Source organism: Haematobia irritans, chromosome 3 (genome assembly GCF_050003625.1).
Source record: "Haematobia irritans isolate KBUSLIRL chromosome 3, ASM5000362v1, whole genome shotgun sequence".
NCBI lineage: Eukaryota > Metazoa > Arthropoda > Insecta > Diptera > Muscidae > Haematobia > Haematobia irritans.
The window spans coordinates 226,429,722-226,453,501 of record NC_134399.1 but is presented as its reverse complement, the minus strand read 5'-3'; the positions used below and the strand labels follow the sequence as shown (position 1 = coordinate 226,453,501).

The 23,780-nt window shown below is 33.8% G+C and overlaps 5 protein-coding genes and 1 long non-coding RNA gene across 7 annotated transcripts; 2 read left to right on the top strand and 4 right to left on the bottom strand.

Annotated features, from left to right (window-relative positions):
- Positions 1 to 729: 729 nt before the first annotated feature.
- LOC142227950 (E3 ubiquitin-protein ligase SHPRH) lies at positions 730 to 7,045 on the bottom strand. The gene is made up of 12 exons (XM_075298192.1): positions 6,871 to 7,045; positions 5,605 to 6,798; positions 5,131 to 5,525; positions 4,562 to 4,754; positions 4,382 to 4,484; positions 3,767 to 4,307; positions 3,445 to 3,625; positions 2,462 to 2,847; positions 2,285 to 2,403; positions 1,579 to 1,846; positions 1,041 to 1,201; positions 730 to 989 (listed from the first exon to the last, which is right to left on the bottom strand). Exons 1-12 carry the CDS (start codon positions 7,019 to 7,021, stop codon positions 812 to 814), a joined length of 3,870 nt encoding a protein of 1,289 aa, XP_075154307.1. The 5' UTR covers positions 7,022 to 7,045; the 3' UTR covers positions 730 to 811.
- Positions 7,046 to 8,207: 1,162 nt separating this feature from the next.
- Positions 8,208 to 10,018, bottom strand: LOC142231475 (zinc finger BED domain-containing protein 5-like). Its single transcript, XM_075302083.1, has 2 exons — positions 8,571 to 10,018; positions 8,208 to 8,214 (listed from the first exon to the last, which is right to left on the bottom strand). Exons 1-2 carry the CDS (start codon positions 10,016 to 10,018, stop codon positions 8,208 to 8,210), a joined length of 1,455 nt encoding a protein of 484 aa, XP_075158198.1.
- A 1,087-nt stretch (positions 10,019 to 11,105) lies between these two features.
- On the bottom strand, positions 11,106 to 13,583 carry MCTS1 (malignant T-cell-amplified sequence 1 homolog). The gene is made up of 5 exons (XM_075298191.1): positions 13,436 to 13,583; positions 13,227 to 13,379; positions 13,035 to 13,171; positions 12,802 to 12,967; positions 11,106 to 11,264 (listed from the first exon to the last, which is right to left on the bottom strand). Exons 1-5 carry the CDS (start codon positions 13,579 to 13,581, stop codon positions 11,183 to 11,185), a joined length of 684 nt encoding a protein of 227 aa, XP_075154306.1. The 5' UTR covers positions 13,582 to 13,583; the 3' UTR covers positions 11,106 to 11,182.
- Positions 13,584 to 16,003: 2,420 nt separating this feature from the next.
- LOC142227948 (uncharacterized) lies at positions 16,004 to 18,469 on the top strand. Its single transcript, XM_075298190.1, is given in 2 exon segments — positions 16,004 to 16,841; positions 16,929 to 18,469. Coding segments are annotated over 2 exon segments (2,124 nt in total). The 5' UTR covers positions 16,004 to 16,103; the 3' UTR covers positions 18,315 to 18,469.
- Nle (notchless protein homolog 1) lies at positions 18,294 to 20,316 on the bottom strand. Its single transcript, XM_075298189.1, has 5 exons — positions 19,497 to 20,316; positions 19,208 to 19,438; positions 18,789 to 19,139; positions 18,499 to 18,625; positions 18,294 to 18,432 (listed from the first exon to the last, which is right to left on the bottom strand). Exons 1-5 carry the CDS (start codon positions 20,245 to 20,247, stop codon positions 18,420 to 18,422), a joined length of 1,473 nt encoding a protein of 490 aa, XP_075154304.1. The 5' UTR covers positions 20,248 to 20,316; the 3' UTR covers positions 18,294 to 18,419.
- A 553-nt stretch (positions 20,317 to 20,869) lies between these two features.
- LOC142230183 (uncharacterized) lies at positions 20,870 to 22,051 on the top strand. 2 transcript variants are annotated; one of them, XR_012720596.1, is made up of 4 exons: positions 20,870 to 20,964; positions 21,084 to 21,249; positions 21,314 to 21,419; positions 21,485 to 22,051. It is a non-coding gene; the product is annotated as an uncharacterized LOC142230183 (long non-coding RNA). The 2 variants fall into 2 exon arrangements; XR_012720595.1 differs by lacking the exon at positions 20,870 to 20,964 and having other exon boundaries at positions 20,977 to 21,249.
- Positions 22,052 to 23,780: the final 1,729 nt, after the last annotated feature.

The window sequence follows — 23,780 nt, the reverse complement described above, 5'->3', positions numbered from 1 at the left end:
AGTTGTTTTTTTTTATAAATTAATTTTCCAGTTATGTTGAAGTCAGATTTTTTATTCATTTTTATAAAATAAAACATTAGTTAATTAATTAATTAATTGAACCTATAACTTCAGTCTATTAATTTTTTGCTAGGGCTGCTAGCCCCCCTAGGAAAATTGTCTAGCTACGCTAATGAGTAGATAGTCCATATGTGTTTCATAGTTCCGAATTAAAAATATAGAAGAAAAATAAGAGCACATTAAGGTTTGTTATTTTAGCAATCTATTACTGCTCTCTCTATCTCATATATACTCAGACTTTTGTTTTGATAATATTTTTGACTGTACTTATGAATCGTGATTTTGATGGCTTGGAACAATGATAAAATATATCATAAACTTAGATAAATTATGAAATAAATGTTTTTAACTTTTATTTAATAAAACTCATCCACGTCAACACATTAGGTTTTTTACGTTTTTTTTTTCAATTTATTAGTTCAATTCAGCTGTGTAATACACAACTTTGTCAAATTTCATTAAAATTCGAATTTTTCATAAATTACAAAAAGGAAATAATTAATACTTTTATAATTTAAAGTGCAATTAATAGAAGGAATTTTCAAAAACGAAAATTGATTGTTGAATACTATTTTAAATGAGCTTCTGTACAGCTTTGTCAAATTCCTTTAAAATTAGAAAGACGAATTTTTCATAAAATTCTAAAAAAAAAACAAATAATTAAGGAAATTTATAATAAAAAAAATCCAACACATATAATTTAAGTAATATTTTAGCAAGGAATGTGGTAAATGTATAAAAAGTTCTTAAATTAATTCTTCGTTTTCAATACAAAGAGATTTTCAAAATCTTCTAGAGAAACATGACTCATTTCCCATTTGGGTTCTACGCCGCTGGAAACGTCGTCCTTTATTGGAGATGATGATATAAAATTGTGTATATTTTCCTCGATGGAATCATCCACAATAAATCGATGTACAGTTGTCGCCCTAAAAATATACATCATTAAACATCGTATTAAAATTGATTTTTTAACTCACCTAGTTTGTCCAAATCGATGTACTCTCCCAATGGCTTGCAATTCTTCGCCAGGATTGAGTATTGGCTCCACTAAAAATACATGAGTTGCTTCTACTAGATTTAAACCTTTGGAACCTTTCACAAAAGGCATCAATAAACATGTTATATTGCGTTGAGGATTCTAAAAACATACATATTTACTGATATTACATGTCACGTCTTTATAAATAATAATAAAGAATAATAGGCGTGTTTATAATTGTAGCAAATCTTAAAGCCGGATTTTTATTAACAGTGACTGTTAATTGAAGATATGAAATGGATAGCTTAGAAATTTGTTTATGCATTTCGCCAACCGAAATGGATTGGCTTCATACTCCGATCTTGTGATATCTTTACTTACACTACGCATACTAAAATATTTGTATATTTGTTATATCGGATTAATTACAAATGCTCAAAACTTTCCGACAAGTTCTTCCTTTTTTTATTTTTTATATTTTAGCAGCGAAATTGGAGCACCTATTATTCTTTCCATGGATGTAGCCATATTTTTACCTTGAATTCCTCGACAGTTTGAGGAGTTTTGTGTATTCTAAATGTAATATCATTTTCTTTAAGAGCTGCTGATATAGCTACCAAAATTGGTATCCATTGTGAAAATATTAATATTTTTAAATTCTGTTTATTGTCTGATTCATCCAATTCATGTTTCTTTTGTAGTTTTAGTATTAATCCCACAATATAGGTGATTTTAGATGAATAATTTCCTTTAACTTGTTGGACTTCATGATCCCTGCGTTTGGATCTACTCACGTAGTATAAGCTAAAAACACAAACACAAATTTTAAAAAATCGTAAGCAATGTCATGTATTATAATGGACTATGCCACAAATGAAAGAATCATCCAGAGTCCCCAAATTAGTTTCAAATTAATTTTGTCAAACTAAACACAAAAATTAGTCGATAATTTTCAACCAAATTTCAACCAAAAACTTAACCTTAATCTTAATTTTGGAAAAATATTCTTGCAAATTTCACAAAGGTAAACTATTTAATATTTTGAAAAATCGATTAGTTTTTTTTATAAAGTACTCTTTAGCGCTATTGCAAAAGGGCATATTTACTTGGAATAGTAAAAGTTCATATTATTTGATGTATTACAAAAGGAATGTAAACCCCCCCCCCATGGTAAAGGATATTAAAAAAACATTAGACATCTGGATGAAACTTTGTGTTGCGTAATTATATTTTTCAACTTACTGCTGATGCTGTTGAACATTCCGACATACAGAACATTTAAAGCTAACACTTCTAGCATACTGCTGTATTGATAGTAGACACTGAAAACATATGTGATGTCCACATTCTAAAACCGCATACTAAAGGAAAATTGTTAAAAAAATATATATTACAAATAACTTGGGATTATGAACTCACTCTGTCCTCATCCAATGATTGGCATATGGGACATGGACCCATTTCCTGATCACTTTCCAAATGTTTAATATATTTTAATCGGGCTAATTTCATTGTAAATTGCCTTTGTGCTATTAGAAGTTCCGCTTGTTGATCTAATATGCGTTGATCAATTTCATGTTCAAAAATTTTGTAAATAGATTTTTCCTCTGGATCCGCAGTGAGTTCTATGCGTAATTTGCACATGTTCAATTCATCATAGGCTTTTATGGTATATTCCATTTCAATCCAAAGTTTTATTAGACGTTTGCATACAGTCTGCAAGTGTTCCAAATAGGTCCAATTCATTTCCATTGTCTTCGATAATTGATAGTCGGTTATTTTATTTTTGAGATACGAAAATGTAACTAAAACATGAAGAAAAAAATACTTATTATTATTCTGTATTGGAGTATCACCGAATCCCAAAAGGCTAAATGTTTATTTTCAATCGAAGCCGAAAGCAAATTCTTGAATTGGGTTTCCTATTAACCAAATTGTAAACTTGGTGGTCGATGGTGGCCATTTTCATACAGGTTTTAACTGTCAGTTAACAGAAAGAAAAAATAGAAATATATTCTCTCCGATTAGCTTTAACAGCAGCATAGTACGGTATAAAAGTTCGTTAGCTTTGTGAAAATGGGGGTTATAGTATTAGGAATTGTAATTAATATCAAATAGTTGACCTTTGGAGTTTTTCAAACCTTTGAATATAGTAGTTGGGTCAAATTACCCATAGTGCTCTGGTTTAAAAATATTCCACATGCATTGTTGTGTAGCTAACGTTGAAAACAAGTCATAGTAAACATTTAATGGTACCAAACATTTAATGTAGTCCTAAAACGAAAACTAGAACTAGATGAGGATCTTTTATACATCTTATGCATTTGTCTCATTGATTAGAATTCTATATTCAACTAAAACTAAAAACAAAAATTGGATATGAACCGTTTTTCAATACCTACTTTTACAGACTAACATTTCAAATGAATGATTTTCCAGGCCTTCGGTGAAGTTTGAGTCCTTGTCAATTACTTTATCGAAAAGTAAACATTCAAAACTATTGATAATGTCACGGATTGAACACATTTTGCAAATGGGTTTCTTCTTGGCAGGATGCTTCTTATTTTTCTCCTTTTCTTTTTCCTAAATAATGAAATAATAAAATTAACTCCATAATATTCTTAGAAAATCATATTAATAAATTGGTTTTTATGACTCATTTCAATTCCCTCATTATTTTTTTAGATTTAGATGTCCAACTTCTCTTTTGGATAGAATACTTACTCGTATCTCACTTAGATGACAATCGTAAACACTGTTCACCAATTCCATTATATTCTTCCATGTCTCTGGACTGACTTGACTACGTGATTTGACATTATCCGTAAAATATTGTAGATTTTCGATTTCCGCTTCCAATGTTTTTAACATTTTTGTGACTTTTGTATGCCATATATCCACAATATACAATAATGAATGTGTGCTTTGAATTACAGATAACTTCGGATTTGTTACCCCAAAGCGTGGCATACAATCTTCGTAAATCTTTTGCAATAATAACATTGTATCCGAATTTCTTAGAGCTACTATAGCCTCCGACATGGTATTAGTAACCTGTAGGCCAATATCCCTTTTTATATTTGCAATGGCCGCTTCGTAGGTTTCCATGACGGTCCTTAATGTGGTAGCATATGTTCCCAAATATTTCCATTCCAATGCATTATATTGTTTTTGGAATGCTTCTATGTTGTCAAGTGTGTCATTCTCAAGTTTTTTGATTTCCATTATGTTGTGAAGTGCATGAATTTGTAATAAGCTATCTACACTGTAATAATAAAGGCATTCAGTGTTTAGACTCTCAAATAGATTTATTAACTCAAAAATCTTAATTTTACTTACGTGATGTTCATATGAACATAATCGTTGGCCAACTTTAGAACAGCATTATAATGTTTTGTGGCATCATCATATTTTTTCTTTATAAAAAACAATGCTGCCAGGCCTAAAGTTATAACATATGGAAAATTCAAAAAAAAAAAAAAACTTCAGAAAAAACGGTTATTTCTCATATAATCCTACCATTGTGCGTAGATGCCATGGCCCTAAGCTCTGATTTGCAGCAGATCTCATTGGATGATTTTAAATAAGTATGTAGCTCCTGGGGATGTAGAAATTGTTTTTGTTGCGTAGCAAAAGCAGTATTTACTTTCGAATTAACTACAACAACGGGCATTGTACATGATTGTCTTATTTTCAAGAAAGGTTGGAGAATCTAAGAAGTACAGAAAATAAAGTTATTTGTATAATCTGTAAAAGCCAAGAAGATGCCTAGTTAGACTGGTAAAACCTCAAGAGTATAAATTAACTGTTAGATGGGAATCTAAAAATTGACTGTTAGATGGGAATCTAAAAATTGAAAATTGAAAAATGTTCAAAATCATCATATAAAAAAAATATCTAGTAGATGATCGGGAATTACATAAAATCTCCGAACCAAAAAGTCGACTTTTTCAAAATTTGGACTTCTATTTTTACTTTAATTACTGGCATTCCCCTTTGATGGTATTCAGTGCAAGAGCAATTATCCTACAGGTTTTCTAAGAATAAAAACAAACTTTAAAACTCCTACGATGTGCTTTTTTACTTACTATTTTCATAAGTTGAGGAGAAATAGAACTCATACGATGTTTTCGTACATTTCCCATAAAAGTATTTTTACAGTCATCATGTTGCTCGTTGTAAAATAGTTTTTCTAAATTATCAAATTGTATTCGATGTACAATTTGGGACTGTGGTGGAATACTTAATTCATCAGCTATTTGGGATTTACATGTTCTCCACATGCATTTTTGTAAAACTTTTACAAGCTCAAGGTCAGTATTCTGTTCGTCGCCATTATGCTTCGGCCGTAAAAAATCATGAACTAAATTCTTCCATGTAACCGTTTCAGCAACAGCATCGAATCCTACAAAATGTAAGAGTGGTTGTAGGTCATTGAGCGATCGTTGTATGGGAGTTCCCGTTACGGCCCATCGATTCACAGCTAAAACAAAGAGTACGACATTAAATGAAAGCGTTTTTCTTATTTTCAAAAAAAAAAAGAGAAAGAAACAAAATATTACCTGGTAACATTCGTACCAAAGAAGCGACTTTAGATGTATTCGATTCAACCATTTGAGCTTCATCCAAGCATACCCTATACCATTCAACCATCAATAGAGGAGTGTTCATTCGAATCGATTGCGGCTTATTTCTCATTGAACGCCCGCTTACATTTTCCTGTGTATAGTAGATTTCTCTTCCCAATATATTATAGTCGGTAAGGATAACATCATAGTCAGCCAATTGATTGGGACTTATCCATTTACCAGAAACTGCACCATCATATAGGAGGACCCGTAAAGAGGGTTGTATGTGCCTCTTGATTTCAGAAAGCCATTGTGATTTAATGGAATTCGGAGATACAATAAATGTGGCCTTGGACTTTACCAGACCACACATTTCTATCACATCTTGCCAACAACCAGGGCATATATAGGGTTCGTTGATATCATCTTCATGATTATCGTTATATCTTGCAACACATTTGGTGTGTTGCCATAATGAACATTTGCTACATTGAATTAATTTTTTCTTAGATTTTGATGAACATATGCAAAAAACTTCATTATCGGTACGCTTCCTTTTATGTTCCAACATTTGTGGTGTTGTTTCTTGATCTGGGATATCGTTTATCCGAGGATTGAGTAAAATTAAAGCTAAAATTTCCACAGTTTTCCCTAAGCCCATTTCATCAGCCAATATACCTCCTGTGGGTAGAATAACTTCTGCAGGTTCATCTTGTACCACATATCTTGCATACTGATGCATGTATATGGTCGTTTCTTGGTCTTTCGCCTCGAGTTTGTCAAACAATGTTAATAGACTAAATTTGGCTGGTGATCTTTCTTTTGTACACATCCACATTACACTTTTTAATTGATAGTCACAAAGCTTGGGCAAGAATTTTTGGGGCAGTGATAATTCTTTGTAATTTTGCCACTCCAAAGATTCGGCATTATGCTGGTTTTGCAAAGATTCAAAAAGCTTGGTTGTTACATACGTTTTTAAAGCCGTTTCGTTACCATCGCTGCTATCTTCATCATTCTTTTCAGCGGATTTGGTGTCCTTATACTCATAGAACAATATACGGAAAAGTTCATCGATGAGGACCTTACGGTTACTTTTCACATATACATCATTCTTGTATATACACAGCAGATCACCTCCATCTTTGGACTCCACAAACTCAAAAGTTTTCGATTTCGATCTTTCAGCTAAAATTCGTATGTTCCAAACAAAAATTTTATTATTGTCACAATCAAAAACAAGCAATGATGCAAACTTACCAAGTTTAATTATTTCAAGCAATCTTTCCTTTTCATATTCAAAGCATTCCAGGAAGGTCCATTGTTTGTTTCTATACACAAAACATTTGTCGTTAGTTTCATTTTCAATATTAATTTTAGCAATTTTCGACAAAACAATATCTTCACTCATTGTTGTTGTTTATATTTCTAAATGTCAGTGTTGCCAGATTATCACTTGTAGGTGTAAAATTGCAACACCCATCATTTTATGAATATTTCGTTCATTTATGGGGTATTTAACGCTTAAATTCAGTTGTTTAAGTTAAAGGTGAGTACTAAATTCGAGTTTAGCCTGTAAAATGAAAACTTAATCAGTAAAAAAGGCATAAAATTATACATCTTTGTTGCAAATTTTATTATAACTTGATGGGGAATAGCCCAAAGGAAATTTTCATGCATAATGTGCTCTACAGATTATCAGTTATTCCGGACGACAGTGCTCGTGTCGAACATATCCCATATATTGTGCACATTATAAGTTAAGTCCGAAAGCATAATCGATAATGCTGCATGTTTATGGGATCGATAACACATTTACCGATTATTTAGTCATCGCCGACAAGTCGTATCGATCCGACACACTGTAAGATTCTTTAAAAACACCGACATTCCGTCCGGAATAACTGATAGTCTGTAAAGCGCATAAGGTATACGATATTTTTACCGCGAAAAGCCTCCAACAATGAAAACTCTTTAAATTTGGAGAAACCCCAAGCTGGCAACCCTGTTTCAAAAGCGAGTATGATTTGTTTGTAAACAAATAACATCTGCGAACAAAAAACAACAAAAACTGCAATCAGCAGTTATCCGGTAAATGCATATGAGGTGACCATACGAATTTTTTGGCGGATGTGGCACGAAATATATATTGGGTTTTGAATTGTGAACACCACTAGTGAATCTTTTTACACTTGAGATTTGCAACAGATATGTATACAATGAAAATTTCGTTAGGACAATTTTTCCAATAGTTTACATTTTCTTCCATGAGAATAAATGCACCCACACCAATTTGTTTGTATTTTATGTATATCTTATACCAGTGCTTCCCAACCCAATTTGCTTTACGCCCCCCCAAATATTTTTGGATATTGCTGTGCCCCCCCCCCCAGTTTCTTCTAAAAACAAGTTTCCTTTAAAAAAATGTTTACCCAAAGAAACAGAAAAATATGTATAAAAACAAAAGGGTTTTAATTTCAATTTCAAACAAAAAAATAACAAAAACAAAAGTTCTTTTAATTTCAATTCAAGTAAAAAATATAAAATTATTTAAGATGGATAATATTATTACAATTAATTAGTAATAAAAATGTAATTCAAGGACTAAAAAGGAACATAAATAGTCATGAACTAGATATGTTGAGATCAGGTTTACTAAAATAACATATATAATGCGAATTTTTGATTCGCTATTAATACTTTCAATTAACAATAACAATTTTAATGTATATAAAAGTGTGACCACTTAGTGGGAAATTTGGCAATTTTTCTGTTCATTAACTAGTTTTTTAACATTTGGTGACAGTACTGATAAAGCACATCTCAAATCATTTTCAACATTAAGGCAAGACCGATATTTTGACTTTATATTTAAAAGTGTTGAAAAACTTTTTTCGCATAGATAGGTTGACGAAAATTGTATCAAAACTTTTAACATGTGTGAAGACAAAAGTGGATACAAGTTCCGATATTTTAGCCAGAAATTTTCAGTTGTTAATATATCAAAATCATCTTTTGCGATTGAATCGTTTTTCAAATCAATAGCTTCTTCCTGGATATCCTCAGGTAGTACCATAACGTCCAGAAGAAAGGGATTACGAAACAGTTTGTTCTGCCAACAATCAGTGGTCATATCTGGAAAATATCTATTGAATTCACCCAAAAGTGCATCCAAATGCAATAGAATTCCGTCCAAATTTCTATTTTCAATATCCTCAGAATCTAATATATCGTTTAACCGAGGAAAAGATGTATATTTAGGGAAAGGCGATAAAATTCGTTTTTTCCACAATTTTATTTTTTCCATAAATGAATTTATGGAGTCAAGTGCTGTTAAAATATTTGTAGTTTCTCCTTGGAGTTTTAAGTTTAGGTTATTTAAAATTTCAAAAAAATCGGCTAGGTAAGCCAAGAAAATAATGGTATTTTTGTTTGTGAAACAATCATAAAGTTTTTCATTTTTGGTACTTAACAAGAAAATTTCTACTTCATTTTTTAATTCATATAGTCTTCCCAGCATATTTCCCTTTGAAAGCCAGCGTACCTGGGTATGAAACAATAAATTTTTGTGGTCAGCGTTTAAATCCAGACATAAAGTTTCAAAAAGACGCGTTCGTAGGGCACTGCATTTAATAAAATTGACAACTTCTATGGCACAATTTAGGGAACTTCTTAATTCGTCAGGCAATGTTCTGGCGGCTAAGGCTTGTCTGTGGATAACGCAATGAGTGAATATGATGTTATTGTTTTTTTGCTTGGCGTAATGAATAAATCCAGATTTGCATCCCGTCATTGAAGGAGCACCATCAGTACATATGCCGGCAATCTTTCCCCAAGGTATATCATTGGCATCCAAGAAATCCGAAAGCGCTTTGAAAATATCTTCTCCCTTTGATGTAGTTGTTAGAGGTTTAGAGAAAAGTAGCTCCTCACATATAGAATCCTCTTTGATATATCTGCAGTAAAACAACAACTGACAGGAGCAAGATACATCTGTTGTTTCATCACACTGCAGTGCAATTAATGGCGAGTCCTTGATGTGTTGAATTAATTGGGACTTGACATCACTAGCCATTTCATCAATACGTCTTTTTACTGTATTGTTCGAAAGTGGAATTTTTGAAAGTTGTCTCACTGCATTGTTGTCCAGCATTTTACTTGCAGCTGCTATTATGCTCGGTTTTATAACCAATTCACCAATCGTGTGGGGTTTTTTGTTCCTGGCTATTATCCATGAAATTTCAAAAGATGCTTCTAATGCTTTTTCAGCCTCCAGATTAAACACAGACGTAGAATTTATCTTCATATTTCTTAATGTCGACAACCTTGCTTCAAAGAAAGCAGGAGGTTTGTCTTCGTATTCTGGATGCAAAGATGACAAATGCCTTTTTAATCGTATTGGTCTCATTGCATCGTTAGACAAAATTTTGTGACAAATAACACATTGAGGCAAATTTTCATTGTTTTTTGCAACACAAGAAAAACCAAATTTAATATATTCTGTATTGTAAAGCCGTATTTTGTTCTTTGATGTCATATTGGAATGTAATTAAGTCATTAATTCGACAATATTTAATACGCGCAACAAAACCAAAAAACATATGATCGTGTGCATAGAGATGGCAAATTTAAACAGTGATAAGTAAAAGGTAGATAGGTACTAAACCGTTGCAAATAAAGGTAGTAAACAAGTAATAATGGAAAACCTACAACAAGCAATGCATGTAACTTCTACTTTTTCACGTTGGTTATAAATTAACATTTCGAAACATTTTATACTTTATTTTGTAGTATATTATTAATGTTTCGTCGAACCCATAAGTTTGTGTTGTTTTAACAAATTGAATGATACAAAACCTGCTCAACTAGAAATGACGTTGCGCCCCCACAGCAACCTCGTGGCGCCCCCCTAGGGGGGCGCGCCCCCCCATTTGGGAAGCGCTGTCTTATACACTTCAGGAGAAATAGCAAAAAAATGTACCCTAGTTCTTTTTTTTTAATTTCTGTTGTATCTTGAAGATTTCGATTACACCCTAGATATTTCTTCTGTAATTTCGATTTAGATATAACATCTCTTCATAGGTCAAGCTTATTATTAAGTATGGATTCCCAGTATGCAAAAACTATTGAGTTTTGTCTTATTACTGAAATATGTGTTTTATGTTTTAGTTGCTAATTTCTTGTATTAACTTTATTACACCAACCGAAGGCCGGCTACATTAACCCCTTTGGGTTCTGCCCAAAGAAGTACATGTCAAAAAGTTCAACCCAAAATTATTTTTTCCAAAAACGTTGTTTACGTTACCAACATCAAAAGTGTCTTAAATTTACGAGAATTTTTGCTATCTATACTTACTATGTTATATACTTTTAACGATTTGATATAACCTATACTCCAAGAGTTAAGAACATTGAATTCTAGCCAAATTTTGCTTACAATTTGAAATGTGTTCTTTAGACCCACGAAAAAAAGCTAGGAATCATCAAATAAAAAATTAGTAGCAATCGTTTGTATTTTCCATTTTAAAAAGTATAAAATGCCAGTAATATTTAATATTATATTTTACTAGTTTTATTTAACGGGTTTCATCTTCCAAAGTCCATCGTTGAGGTAATGACAATTTTCCACTCCAATTCCTTTGTTAACCTTCGCACTGAAATGAATTAATTTGTTGGTATACGATTAGTTTCTATAAAATTTGTTTAATTATATTAAAATATTGTGTAATTGTCGTTATACAATGTTGCACGGGGCCAGGGGAATTTATTTGATGGTATGGTTCAGAGAACTACAACCGGCGGTTTTTTTTTCCTAGAGTTTATTGTCTTTGTTTTCGAGAGACCAACACTCATACTAACAAAAACCGACAGTCGTCGGTTGCATTGGATATTGGTGGTTGAAATATTTTTTTACCAATTGGTGTTTTAAGATTGCAAATATTGGTGTTTACTAAATACACTGGTCGGTTGCGGTAGATCGCAGCCGTTCTCTGGTATGGTTTACACTTCGATACTATTTATTCAATGAATAGGTTCACTGTGGAGTATATAGGGTCGTAATCTGGTGTATTACTATACTTTTATACTTATTACTATTTGTCTCAGATCCGTGTACTATTTAGTATCTTTTAAAATACAACAATTATTTTTAGATGCAAAATTGGATTGGATTATTTGTGTCTCCTGTGTCCGTAGTCACGTGACCACTCATGGAAGCGCTTGTATGTCAAACATTATTTTAATTTAATTTTTTAATTTAAACGAATACAAAACTCGCCATATACGACTAACCCCCCGTCTTCATGAAGTTCGTTATTGTTCCGTTAACTAATGAACTTTTAAACCGTATTATGGACATAGCTGCCACCTTGCCTATAAATTCCATATGTCAGTTAGGAAGTTAACTGCCGAAAAATTTTCAGTTAAAGTTAACCGGAGAGAAGATATTTCCAATTTACTTTTTGTTAACTGGAAGTTTAAGCCTAACGGAGCTACTTCAATCACAATAAAAACATTTTATAGCTAACTGGTTAAAGTTCCAAATACGATCATCTAATATTTTGTTTGCTGTTATCCTTAAATTGAGAAATATTCGGATTTTTTAGCAAATACAAAACATAGTCTTTATATATTGTTTCTATTATGTTCGATAGCTCCTAGTTGAATTTTTTATTTGTTTCAGTAACACTAAAACCTGCGTAATAGAGTTTAAAAAATAGCTGAAAGCAATTGCTATTTCAGTAAATTGTGAATGATATCTCTTTTTCAGCAGGAATTTTGCTACATTAGCAAATTTTCGTATCAACTAACAAATTTTTCTTTTTTGATGCATGTAGCGTTGGAAAATTCGAACGGAGGTGATGAATATCAATAAAGGGTTATCCGGTTATGTTTGCAGTTTAATAATTAGATACTTCAATAACTTAAACGAGACGTAATGGAAGGGGTCATAGTTAGTTAGTTTGGACATGACAATCATTGTACCACGGTGGATTTTGCTAAATTACACTAGGAAATCAATTTCAATGATGAGAAATATTACTAGCTTTGCTTTAGTTTTAATATAGAGTAGTGAAAATTAAATTTCATCTATAAATGAATCCAATTTAATTGATGATGTATAAATTCTCGGAAGAAAATTTACCACATTTAAAGTAAAATGACCAAGCATTTATTTTACACCGTACTTACATATCATCAGTTGATAAAGTGGTTATGCCAATAGCCAATGCGTGCTCTTTGCCTTCAGCCATAATGGCGACAACAGTGTTCTTTTCTGCCGGTGTCATCATTGCTCCAGGAGATGTTAAGCCAGGACACATGATATTTGCTCCGCTCAGGACAAAACGAATGGCACCTTCATAAAAACAACAAACGAACACTATTAAAGTATCTCAATTTTTAAAGTATACGCGAATATTTACCTTTGTCCACCTGCTGCATGTTAACAAAGTAAGGAAATTTGTGCAATAATTTCAGTGTTGGCATCCATTGACCCTCACGTTGTCTAAAGAATATCTGCTCGCCGGCTCCATTCAACAGAATTTCAATGTGATCATGACTTGAAGCAATTGTGGAATTAATACGATAATATGTGAGGCCCAAAAATTATTTACCATTTCGCAATGCGGTAGCTGTCCTTTTTCGGCAAAACCAAATCAATGTGAGACTCTAAATGTGGGTATGATTCTAGGAGTTTGGCACGTATTCCTTTTTGTACCGATGACTTGAGCTGCTGCACAGATGACAAACTCTCTTTTTCTTCAAATCTATAATTGTTTCGTTATTAAATCTACAAATAGGGCAAGAACTAAAAATTCCTTACTTTTTAAACATGGTTAAGATTGATTTTGATTTGATGAATTCCAAAGACACGAATTTGCTAAATGAATGGGTAATCGATAATACGCCTCTCGATATCGATAGCAATCGACAACAAGGTTGCCGAAATTGACAATCAACATGCACCATAGAATAAATAGATAACAAGAGAGCGAAACTGTGAAGCGAAACTGCGTCAGTAGGTGGCAGTCAGGAGGAAATTTATCTATTGTCATGCAGTTTTTGTCGGCGCTTCTCTCAAATATCATACAGTTTGCGTCGGCGTCACCCAGTTCAGTTCTCTGTCGGTTTAACGAAACTGAGGGAAATTAGTATTTAGACACTACTAGTCTTGGGCAAAATCGTTCACCATAGTGATTCGGACTCGTCGTTCCTTTTGTACAAAGGAACTAGTTCCTTCAAATCGTTCCATCGTTCCTTTTCGTTCTAGCTTTTTATATTTGTCATCACTGTCATCTACTAAAGGCAGATATGGTATTGTTTACTATGAGCCTCGACGTTACAATGTAACATGGCACATGAATTAAAATACATCTTCTTTATATTATCTTATATTCTTTTATATTATAAACATACTCATATTGAAATTGTACCAACAAAATTTATATGATGAAATAAAGAAGTAATACATACATACATACATACATACTATGAGCCTCGAAGTTCGTTGTCAAACGAAAGATACAAAAAATATTAAAAATTGAGTAAAATTACTTAAAATAGTTTATAGTAATATAGGAAGAAACAATAATGAATGGAAAATTTAAAGAAGTAACTAAACTGAGCTGGAACTAATGATTTTCTTGAATAGCAGCATACCAATCAATGATTTAATATACATACGCACAAAAATGAATAAATTGTCTTATAGCTCAAACAAAAGTCAAAAAATCAAATTGCGATCCGCGGAACTATGGAGTGTAAGTTGAAAATAAAACTAAATGACAAAAGGAACGATGAGGATGAAAGAGATGGAACTAGTGACAGTCGTTCCTTTTAGTGAACCATTCATTGGAACTAGTTCGTTCCGGAACGACACAAGACTAGACACTACTTTGTTACAAAAAATTGTGTGGATTTACGATGAATGTACTGATGAACGCCTATGAAAGGAAAATGTGTAATTAAAAAATATTCATGATTACTTTTAATTACTATATTATTTTATTGAATCATTGGTATAATGATATGCACAAACCTTCATGGATGTCAGAAATTAAATGAGAATTAAATCAATTAAATTAGAAATTAAATCAGGCTAGTAAAACGCGTCTATCAATGAAGCTGTAGATCTTAAAGCATTATGCATTGCAATGTACACTTGCTTTTACATTTTTTATAGCCTCCATCATGCGATGGGGGTATATTAACTTTGTCATTCCGCTCTAAGACCCCATAAAGTATATATATTCTGGGTCGTGGTGAAATTCTGAGTCGATCTGAGCATGTCCGTCCGTCCGTCTGTTGAAATCACGCTAACTTCCGGACGAAACAAGCAATCGACTTGAAACTTGGCACAAGTAGTTGTTATTAATATAGGTCGGATGGTATTGAAAATGGGCCATATCGGACCACGTTTACGTACAGCCCCCATATAAACGGACCCCCAAATTTGGCTTTCCGAGCCTCTAAACGAAACAAATTTCATCCGATCTGGCTGCAATTTGGTATGTGGTGTTAATATATGATTTCTAATAACCATACATATCGGTCCATAATTACATATAGCCCCCATATAAATCGATCCGCAGATTTGACCTCCAGAGCCTCTTGAAGGAGAAAAATGCATCCGATCCGTTTGAAAATTAGTACGTGGTGTTGGTATATAGTCTCTCACAACCATGCAAAAATTGGATCATATCGGTCTTTAGTTATATATAGCCGATGGCCAATCACACAAAAATTGGTCCATATCGCTAAAAATAATCTACCCAAACTTTATTTCTATAGAAAATTTCGTAAAAAAAAAAACAATTTCTATAGAAAATTTTGTTCAAATTTTATTGCTACAGGATATTTTGTCAAGATTTTATTTCTATAGAAAAGTTTGTTAACATTTTATTTCTATAGAAAAGTTTGTCAAAATTGTATTTCTTTAGAAAATTTTGTCAAAATTTTATTTCTATAGAAAACTTTCTCAAAATTTTATTTCTATAGATATTTTAACGGCCAATTATGTAAGGCATTGATATAGACCCATTTCACGTATTGAGGGTATCGCAGCCACACTGATCATAAAAATTGCTTGAAACTAGAAGTAAAATGTCCAGATTTTACTCCTCGTAATGATTTAGGTAACAGATTACAGATTTCAAATCAAGGCTTTATTTCATCATTTACACGAAATGTTTATGATTTCAAAAACTCAAACAAAATTAGATGTTATAAATCCAGAATCTGATCTAGTCTTAATTTTACCTTCGGAAAACGTACTGGTTGAGAGAATATTTGTCATCAAATCACCCGAATTTCTATATATTATCAAGTAAACAGCAGGTTCCATAGAGTATTATCTATTTACTCTATGCAAGTTCAACTAGTGGCGTTACCATATTCTATTTGTTTTGGTTTTTAGAGAGTATAAAATGTGGCATTTTGAAAGCCAATGATCACTTTGCGTTCACATCGTTGAAAGATAATTTAATTAAAAGATGTTTTTAAGGCATCTTACAAGTGTACCACATAAACTTCTCACGCAGTGCAAAACTCATGTGAACTCCAGAAATATACATAATCTACTTGACGTACATCCAAGTATTCGAAATGCATTTGCTCAACGAAAACCGGTGGTTGCTCTAGAATCTACCATTATCACCCATGGTATGCCATATCCCGACAACATGCAGACAGCGTTAGAGGTAGAAGATGTAGTAAGGTCAGTGGGAGCAGTTCCGGCTACTATAGCATGTATAGATGGCCGGCTAAAGGTTGGATTGAGTTCGGACGACATAAAAAAATTATCAGAAGTTCACAAAATAGATGTATTGAAGTGTTCCAGACGAGATCTGCCATATGTCGTGGCAAAAACGAAATGCGCAGGCACTACTGTGGCTGCTACTATGATTATAGCACATATGGCTGGAATTCGAATTTTTGCAACAGGTGGCGTAGGTGGAGTCCATCGAGATGGGCATATTACACTTGACATATCAGCAGACTTAATGGAACTGGGCAGGACACCAGTGGTAGTTGTAAGTAGTGGTGTTAAATCAATTCTTGACATTCCACGCACTCTCGAATACCTAGAAAGTCAAGGTGTGGCTGTTGCTTCCTATGACAACGATGGCCACTTCCCTGATTTTTACACACGCGACAGTGGTTCCAAAGCACCTTACAATTTAAATTCGGCCAAAGAGGCTGCATCTTTAGTTAAGGCAATGGAGGATTAGGTTAGGTTAGGTTATGTGGCAGCCCGATGTATCAGGCTCACTTAGACTATTCAGTCCATTGTGATACCACATTGGTGAACTTTGGAGGATTTAAACTTGAGTTCTGGTATGCTAATTGGTGTGCCTATACCTGAAGAGTATGCCCTAGATAAACATACAATAAGGAGAGCTATTGATAAAGCCTACGAGGAAGCATTGCAAAAAGGCATCGAAGGAAAAAATGTCACACCCTTTATGCTAGCTGCTGTGGCCGAAATTACAAAAGGCAGTAGTCTCAAGGCTAACATTGCCCTTATAAAGAATAATGCGAAAGTTGCAGCTGACATAGCCTGCGAATTAAACGGTTATCGTGAGAAAAATAAAGGCAATTCTCAGCTGGAATGTGCACCAATGGTTATTGGGGCCTCTATAGTCGACCATTGTTTGACAATGTTAGATGATAGCCCTCTGGCCCTAGATGGGGCTACATACAAAACAAATGCAAAGGTTTCAGCTGGGGGAGTAGGTCGAAATTTGGCAGAGAGTGTACATAAATTACATGGTAGCGTCAATTTCATTTCCGTGGTTGGCGATGACCATACGGGCAAAAGCCTCTTGGAATTAATGCCTAGTCCATTACGTTCGAATATTCACATTGATTCGGAAAACACTACGTCAATATGTTCCATACTCTTTGATAAAACTGGTAATTGCAAATTATGCCTAGCTAATATGGAAATCCACAAGTCAATATCCGGAAAACTAATCAAGCAGCATGAACAAGAACTTAAGAAATGTCCGCTTATAGTTATGGATGGCAATTTGTCTTCCGAGGCTATGAGAACAATATTGGAACTAGCAAAGAAATACGGAAAATATGTATTCTTTGAACCTACTGATATGTTGATTGCGGGAAAACCTTTTCAGCTGGACACAAAATTATCGAAACAAATAAGATTTATATCTCCAAATATCTATGAGCTTAAGGCAATTGTAGAGACAATAACTGGCACAACAATAGAGTGGGATCCCAATAGCTCAATTGCGTCAGGACGGGAAGCTTTAGTTAGTGAATGTACTGATTTGTTGAAACAAATAGAAGGCATGTTCGATTGTATTGTTGTAACTCTTGGCGCATATGGAGTTCTAGTGAATCTGCGGGGCGATAATTTTAATCATCAATTTTACAATTCGAAATCCATGACATATTCGATGCCATCCTCGGGCAATGGCTTCAGTAGACGTTTCTACAGTGCTCCTGTTGTTCCTAATATCGTCAACGTTTCTGGGGCAGGAGATAGTTTCTCAGGAGGATTTATTACCGGTCTCTTACGTGGATTTAGTGTGGATGAAAGCATATCATATGGATTTGCAGCAGCTAGGTGTGCATTGCAATCTGATTCCGCTGTTCCTCAACAATATTTTATCAACGAAGAAGAAGAAAGAAAGCGTTTACAAAAACAAATACAAGAGTTAAAATCTATAGATATTTAATGTACAAAATGGTCAATACAATTGTGTCTATGTGTTGTTTCGGGTTATGTTCCTAGCAAATCGTCCATCATTTGCATTTCCAGCATTTATATAAAATGATTTTAACTAATAAGCCCATCTGTAAATAAATTGTAAAGGAAAATTAGAAAATTCCATATGTACCTTGTGTAAATATTTCACTCACAATTTTACAACTTTATCCTTTCCCCCAGACGCCACTTTGGAACCGTCTGGAGCCCAATCAACAGCATATACTTCATCCGCATGGCCTGGTAGTTCTTGTGCCAGTTTTTTCGTTTGTATGCTCCAAACTAAAATCGAGATAATGTTTTGAGTTAGCATATAATTATTTTTCGAGGTTCATTGGATAAATCTGTAGACAAAGTAAAGATCTGGCGGGGTAGATGACTCAATTTGGGTCTTATATGGTAACTTGTAATGGAGAAAGCATGAAAGATTCTTCTTAACACTCACCTTTTAATGTGGAGTCTTTGCTCCCACTGAGAAGCAATCTAGAGTCTGCAGACCATGCTAGTGTATATACTGCTTGAACATGGCCTCGAAAAGTATTCAAAAACTGGCCATCTTTTGCCCGCCACAAACGTACAGACTTATCAAAAGAGGCCGATGCAATGAGTTTTACGTCAGGAGAATATTTAACATCATTCACCACATTTTGATGGCCTGTCATACGTTGTATGCATTTGTTTTGATTAGCTACCCACAGATACAATGTAAAATCATCTGAGCAGGATACTAAGGACTCAATTTCATCGGGACACACTGCCTTGTATCGTTGCAAGGCCATGTCTTGCAAAACTTCCTCTACAATACATAATAATAAAAAACCGCGTTTTTAACAGATTCTCCCAAACGTTAAATTTTATACTCACTTTTCAAATCAGAGTATTTCTTATTGCGATCCGATATAGGATGAAATGGACCAGTTCGCAACACATAGTCTGTATTTAGTGCAATATTGTTGACCCAATGGGCATGTCCTGTGAAGGTACGGCATAGAACACCATCTGTTGCACGCCACACCTTTACAGTTCGATCCTTCGATGATGTATAAATCAAACCTGCTCCTCCCCAACGAACCGCAGTTACGGCAGCTGTATGCCCTGTAAATAGTATTGAATAAGTATTTGTTTTTTTGCCAAATCTTCTGACCCTATTTACCGGATATAACCATACTGCATTGCCCCAACACTGTGTCCCATATTCGACAATCACCATCACTGCTTGCACTAGCAATTTTACGGCATTCGGGATTTTTATGATACGGTTCCCAACTCAAACAATTGACCCATTTTTTATGGCCCAGTAGTGTGCGCCCAACCTGTTTTCCTGTCTCTGGATCCCATAGAATAATAGAGCCTGTTTTACAAGCACTCGCCAATTTTTTGCCGTCTGGAGACCACGCCAAATACAATACCCATTGCTTGTGACCCGTGCAAGTGAAATGTGGAGTCTCCGTGTTTAAGTCCCATAGTCGAACTGTAGTATCACCAGAACCACTGGCCAAATGTGCTCCGTCGGGACTAAAACTTATAGAAATTACGGCTTCAGCATGGCCAGGCATAGAACTTGTACATCTTGTAACTGGACGTACTTTGAAAACCGACTGAGGTTGGTATACGATGCTAATAACATTTTCCGTGTCTACTTTGGCAAGGTCTAAAGTTTGGTCAAGTGTTTTTTTGATCTCATCTTCGCCAACGAAAAATATGTACGGTGTTGCTTCTTCATTTTTTAGCAAAGCGTTGCAAATTAGTCCCAGTTGCTCTACAGTGACTCCTGCTGGTAAATCGATGGGAGGACCGGCCTCTTCTCCCGTATCAGAAACAAATCGTGCTTGTACAGTTTCTGTGACCTGTTCATTGTTGGATTCCTCAGAATTTTCTGTTAACTTGACTCTTTTAGATGTCATTTTGCTTTTTGGAATAACAATAACACAAAAACAAACACGTGCAAAGTATAAATCGAGGCCAATGGGTTTGATTGTGTCGGCGATGACTATGCTATAGGATTGCCATAGTAGTACTACGTGTGAAATGTTTTGCGGTATTATACTCCGTTCACACTACGTTATGACTTTTGAAATCATGATTGGGCGGGAGTTCCCAATTTCGAAGTGTTACCATATAATCCTTATCCGCGATAATCCTTACAGCTACGATTCGTGGAAATGTTAATAGTGATAAATCCAATGTCCTGGTTCCATAGGCCTATACATTCCATTCTGTCAACTTGAGGTACATAGCGTCCAAGCTAAAGGTGGGTATTAAGTTCGAGTTTAGCCGCTAAAAGCTAAAGTGAAAACTAAATCAGTAAGACGATAACATTTTTATCAAGTCTCTGCAAATTATGGATGGAAAAGATCCAAGGAATTGATTGCAAATAATTGTATATTTCTAAATTAGTTAATTAAAAAAAGTAACCGTGAAAACAAGCTGGTTTTCTGCTTGAAAACGGAACATAGTACTCAGCTTAAAGCTCAGCTTAATTTGCAGAGACTTGATAAAACTGTTATCGTCTTCATATATATTTTTGCACTTTTAATTTAGTGTTTTGGTAAAAAACTGGAACATAGCCCAATAAACACAGGATGAGCGTTTTTCAAATGCAACAACTTTTCAGTTTGAGGGTAAATATAATTTTCAACATAAATTCAACATGACTTGAAATAGCTCATCTTCAATACATCTTCAAATTGTTTGCGAATTACTTCCAATTTGCCAAAATGTTGACGAAATCTTTGAAAAGGTGTTGAAGATAATTTGAGAAAACTTTGACAAAACACTACCCTAAAATGCAACGAAAAAACCATGTGGTTTTCAATACTTATTTGTGCAACGAAGTTCGTGGTCAATTGCAAGAAATAAAAAAATGGAAAATTTTAGACAAATAACCAAATAGTTTATAAAAATAGGTAAGTGAAAATAAAAAATGAAATAAAACTTTAAGGAAGTCACGAAATGTATATCTCTTTGCAGAAAACTGAAATTATGGATTCTACGTTCTTGAAAACATTAAAAAGCTGGCCGATGAAAAAATTGTGGACAATTAACTGGAACTGCTTCAAATAGTTTATAATAATTAGTACGTCAATATGAAAAATTAAATCAACACTTTAGAGAAGTCACTAAATTTAAATCTCTTTGCAGAAAACTAAAATCTTTGGATGCTACATTCTTACAAACATTAAGAAGCTGACCAATGAAAAATGAGTGGCTTATCGACAAGAAAAAGTTTCCAGACAAGAAAAAGTTTCCAGAAACATTACAAGTGCAAGCTATTAAAATTGTTAAAAGCAACAAATTGTTGAAATCAACAACTTCTGGATGTAAATGTGCATCACATCGTCAGTTTAATTCATATGCTATTATCAGTTTAAAATGGATATTTTGTGAATTCCTTCTGCTGGAAATCAATTCTAACACGCGGTCCAGTACGTTCCTAATTTCAAATTGCCCGCATGTTAATAAATGTTAATGCTGTTTTATGACACCAAAAGGAAGGAAATCGAATTATCAATGCAAAAGTGTTTACTAATAATGTTTAAGATATTTAAAGTTTTGTTATTTGTTTTTTTTTTTTTTTTGTTCTTATTTGTTGATATGTTTAATAAGATTATTATTTATCAATTGGTATTGTAGTGTATTATGTAGTGTAGTGTATTATTATATATTTTATTTTGATGAAAATTAATAAATTATACAAAATTCATAGAATTTTGGCTTTGACTTTCAATTTGAAGTGGGGATATCATTCATACAAATTTAGGTTGAAAAGTATTTGCAACGATGTTAATTTGAATTTGACTCGCATCGAAAATTGTTTGACAAATTATTGAGTAGCGATGCATTTCAATTTGAGGATAACACTTGAGATATTATTGCTAATGTGTTGAATTTCACTGTTGAGGGTAATGTCTGTTTTTTGTTGAGAACGCGATTTTCTCAACAATTTCTCAACTTGAATATTACCCTAATCCTTTGAAAAAATGTTTGAAAAATTGTTGAAATTTAGCATTTTTCGAACGTTTGTGTTTATTGGGAGTACTCACCTTTAGCGGCTAAACTCGAACTTAATACCCACCTTAAAACGGGAATTTGTGTTTGCATCCCATTTTTATAGGCTAGTGTTTTTTATACCCTTCACCACTACTGTGGTACAGGGTATAATAAGTTTGTGCATTTGTATGTAACGCCAAGAAGGAAAAGTCTGAGACCCATCGTTTAGTATACCGATCGTCTTAGAATTAAATTCTGAGTCAATTTAACGATGTCCGTCTGTCTGTCTGTCTGTCTGTCTGTTGATGTATTTTTGTGTGCAAAGTACAGCTCGCAGTTTTAGTCCGATTGTCCTAAAATTTGGTATAGGGTCCTGTTTCGGCTCAAAGACGATCCCTATCGGTTCAGATTTAGATATAGCTGTCATATATATTTTTCACCGATCTGGTCATAATTGGCGTGTATATCAACCGATCTTCCTCAAATTCCGTACATCCGAATATTTTATGAGTCTCGAAAAACTTGCAAAATATCGGCCAAATCGGTTCAGATTTAGATATAGCTCCCATATATAGCTTTCGCCCGATTTACACTCATTTGCCCACAGAGGCCAATTTTTTGCTCCGATTTAGTTGAAATTTTGCACAGGGAGTAGAACTAGCATTGTAGCTATGCGTGTCAAATTTGGTTGAAATCGGTTCAGATTTAGATATAGCTCCCATATATAGCTTTCGCCCGATTTACACTCAAATGACCACAGAGGCCAATTTTTTGCTCCGATTTAATTGAAATTTTGCACAGGGAGTATAATTAGCATTGTAGCTACGCGTGCCAAATTTGGTTGAAATCGGTTCAGATTTAGATATAGCTCCCATATATAACTTTCGCCCGATTTACACTCATATGACCGTAGAGGCCAATTTTTAACTCCGATTTAGTTGAAATTTTACACAGGGAGTAGAATTAGCATTGTAGCTATGCGTGCCAAATTTGGATGAAATCGGTTCAGATTTAGATATAGCTCCCATATATATGTTTTTCTGATTTCGACAAAAATTGTCAAAATACCAACATTTTCCTTGTAAAATCGCCACTGCTTAGTCGAAAAGTTGTAAAAATGACTCTAATTTTCCTAAACTTCTAATGCACATATATCGAGCGATAAATCATAAATTAACTTTTGCGAAGTTTTCTTAAAATTGCTCCAGATTTAAATGTTTCCCATATTTTTTTACTAAAATTGTGTTCCATCCTAGTGCATTAGCCAACTTAAATTTTGAGTCTATAGATTTTGTAAAAGTCTATCAAATTCTGTCCAAATCGAGTGATATTTAAATGTTTGTATTTGGGACAAACCTTTATATATAGCACCCAACGCATTTGACGGATGTGATATGGTATCGAAAATTTAGATCTACAAAGTGGTGAAGGGTATAATATAGTCGGC

Bases quoted from the DNA above. Each gene is read 5' to 3' on its own strand.
- MCTS1 (XM_075298191.1), bottom strand. From the start codon at position 13,581: ATGGTGCATGTTGATTGTCAATTTCGGCAACCTTGTTGTCGATTGCTA. The intron at 13,172-13,226 runs GTAAATAATTTT...AATTGCTTCAAG, and splicing joins AGCTACCGCATTGCGAAATG to TCATGATCACATTGAAATTC. The intron at 11,265-12,801 runs GTAAGTACGGTG...AATTCATTTCAG, and splicing joins ACTTTATCAACTGATGATAT to TGCGAAGGTTAACAAAGGAA.
- Nle (XM_075298189.1), bottom strand. From the start codon at position 20,247: ATGACATCTAAAAGAGTCAAGTTAACAGAAAATTCTGAGGAATCCAAC. The intron at 19,439-19,496 runs GTAAATAGGGTC...TACTATTTACAG, and splicing joins ATGCAGTATGGTTATATCCG to GGCATACAGCTGCCGTAACT. The intron at 18,626-18,788 runs GTGAGTGTTAAG...TCTCGATTTTAG, and splicing joins CAAAGACTCCACATTAAAAG to TTTGGAGCATACAAACGAAA.
- LOC142231475 (XM_075302083.1), bottom strand. From the start codon at position 10,018: ATGAGACCAATACGATTAAAAAGGCATTTGTCATCTTTGCATCCAGAA.
- LOC142227950 (XM_075298192.1), bottom strand. From the start codon at position 7,021: ATGAGTGAAGATATTGTTTTGTCGAAAATTGCTAAAATTAATATTGAA. The intron at 5,526-5,604 runs GTAATATTTTGT...TCTTTGTTTTAG, and splicing joins TTTGGTACGAATGTTACCAG to CTGTGAATCGATGGGCCGTA. The intron at 3,626-3,766 runs GTAAGTATTCTA...TTCATTATTTAG, and splicing joins GTCATCTAAGTGAGATACGA to GAAAAAGAAAAGGAGAAAAA.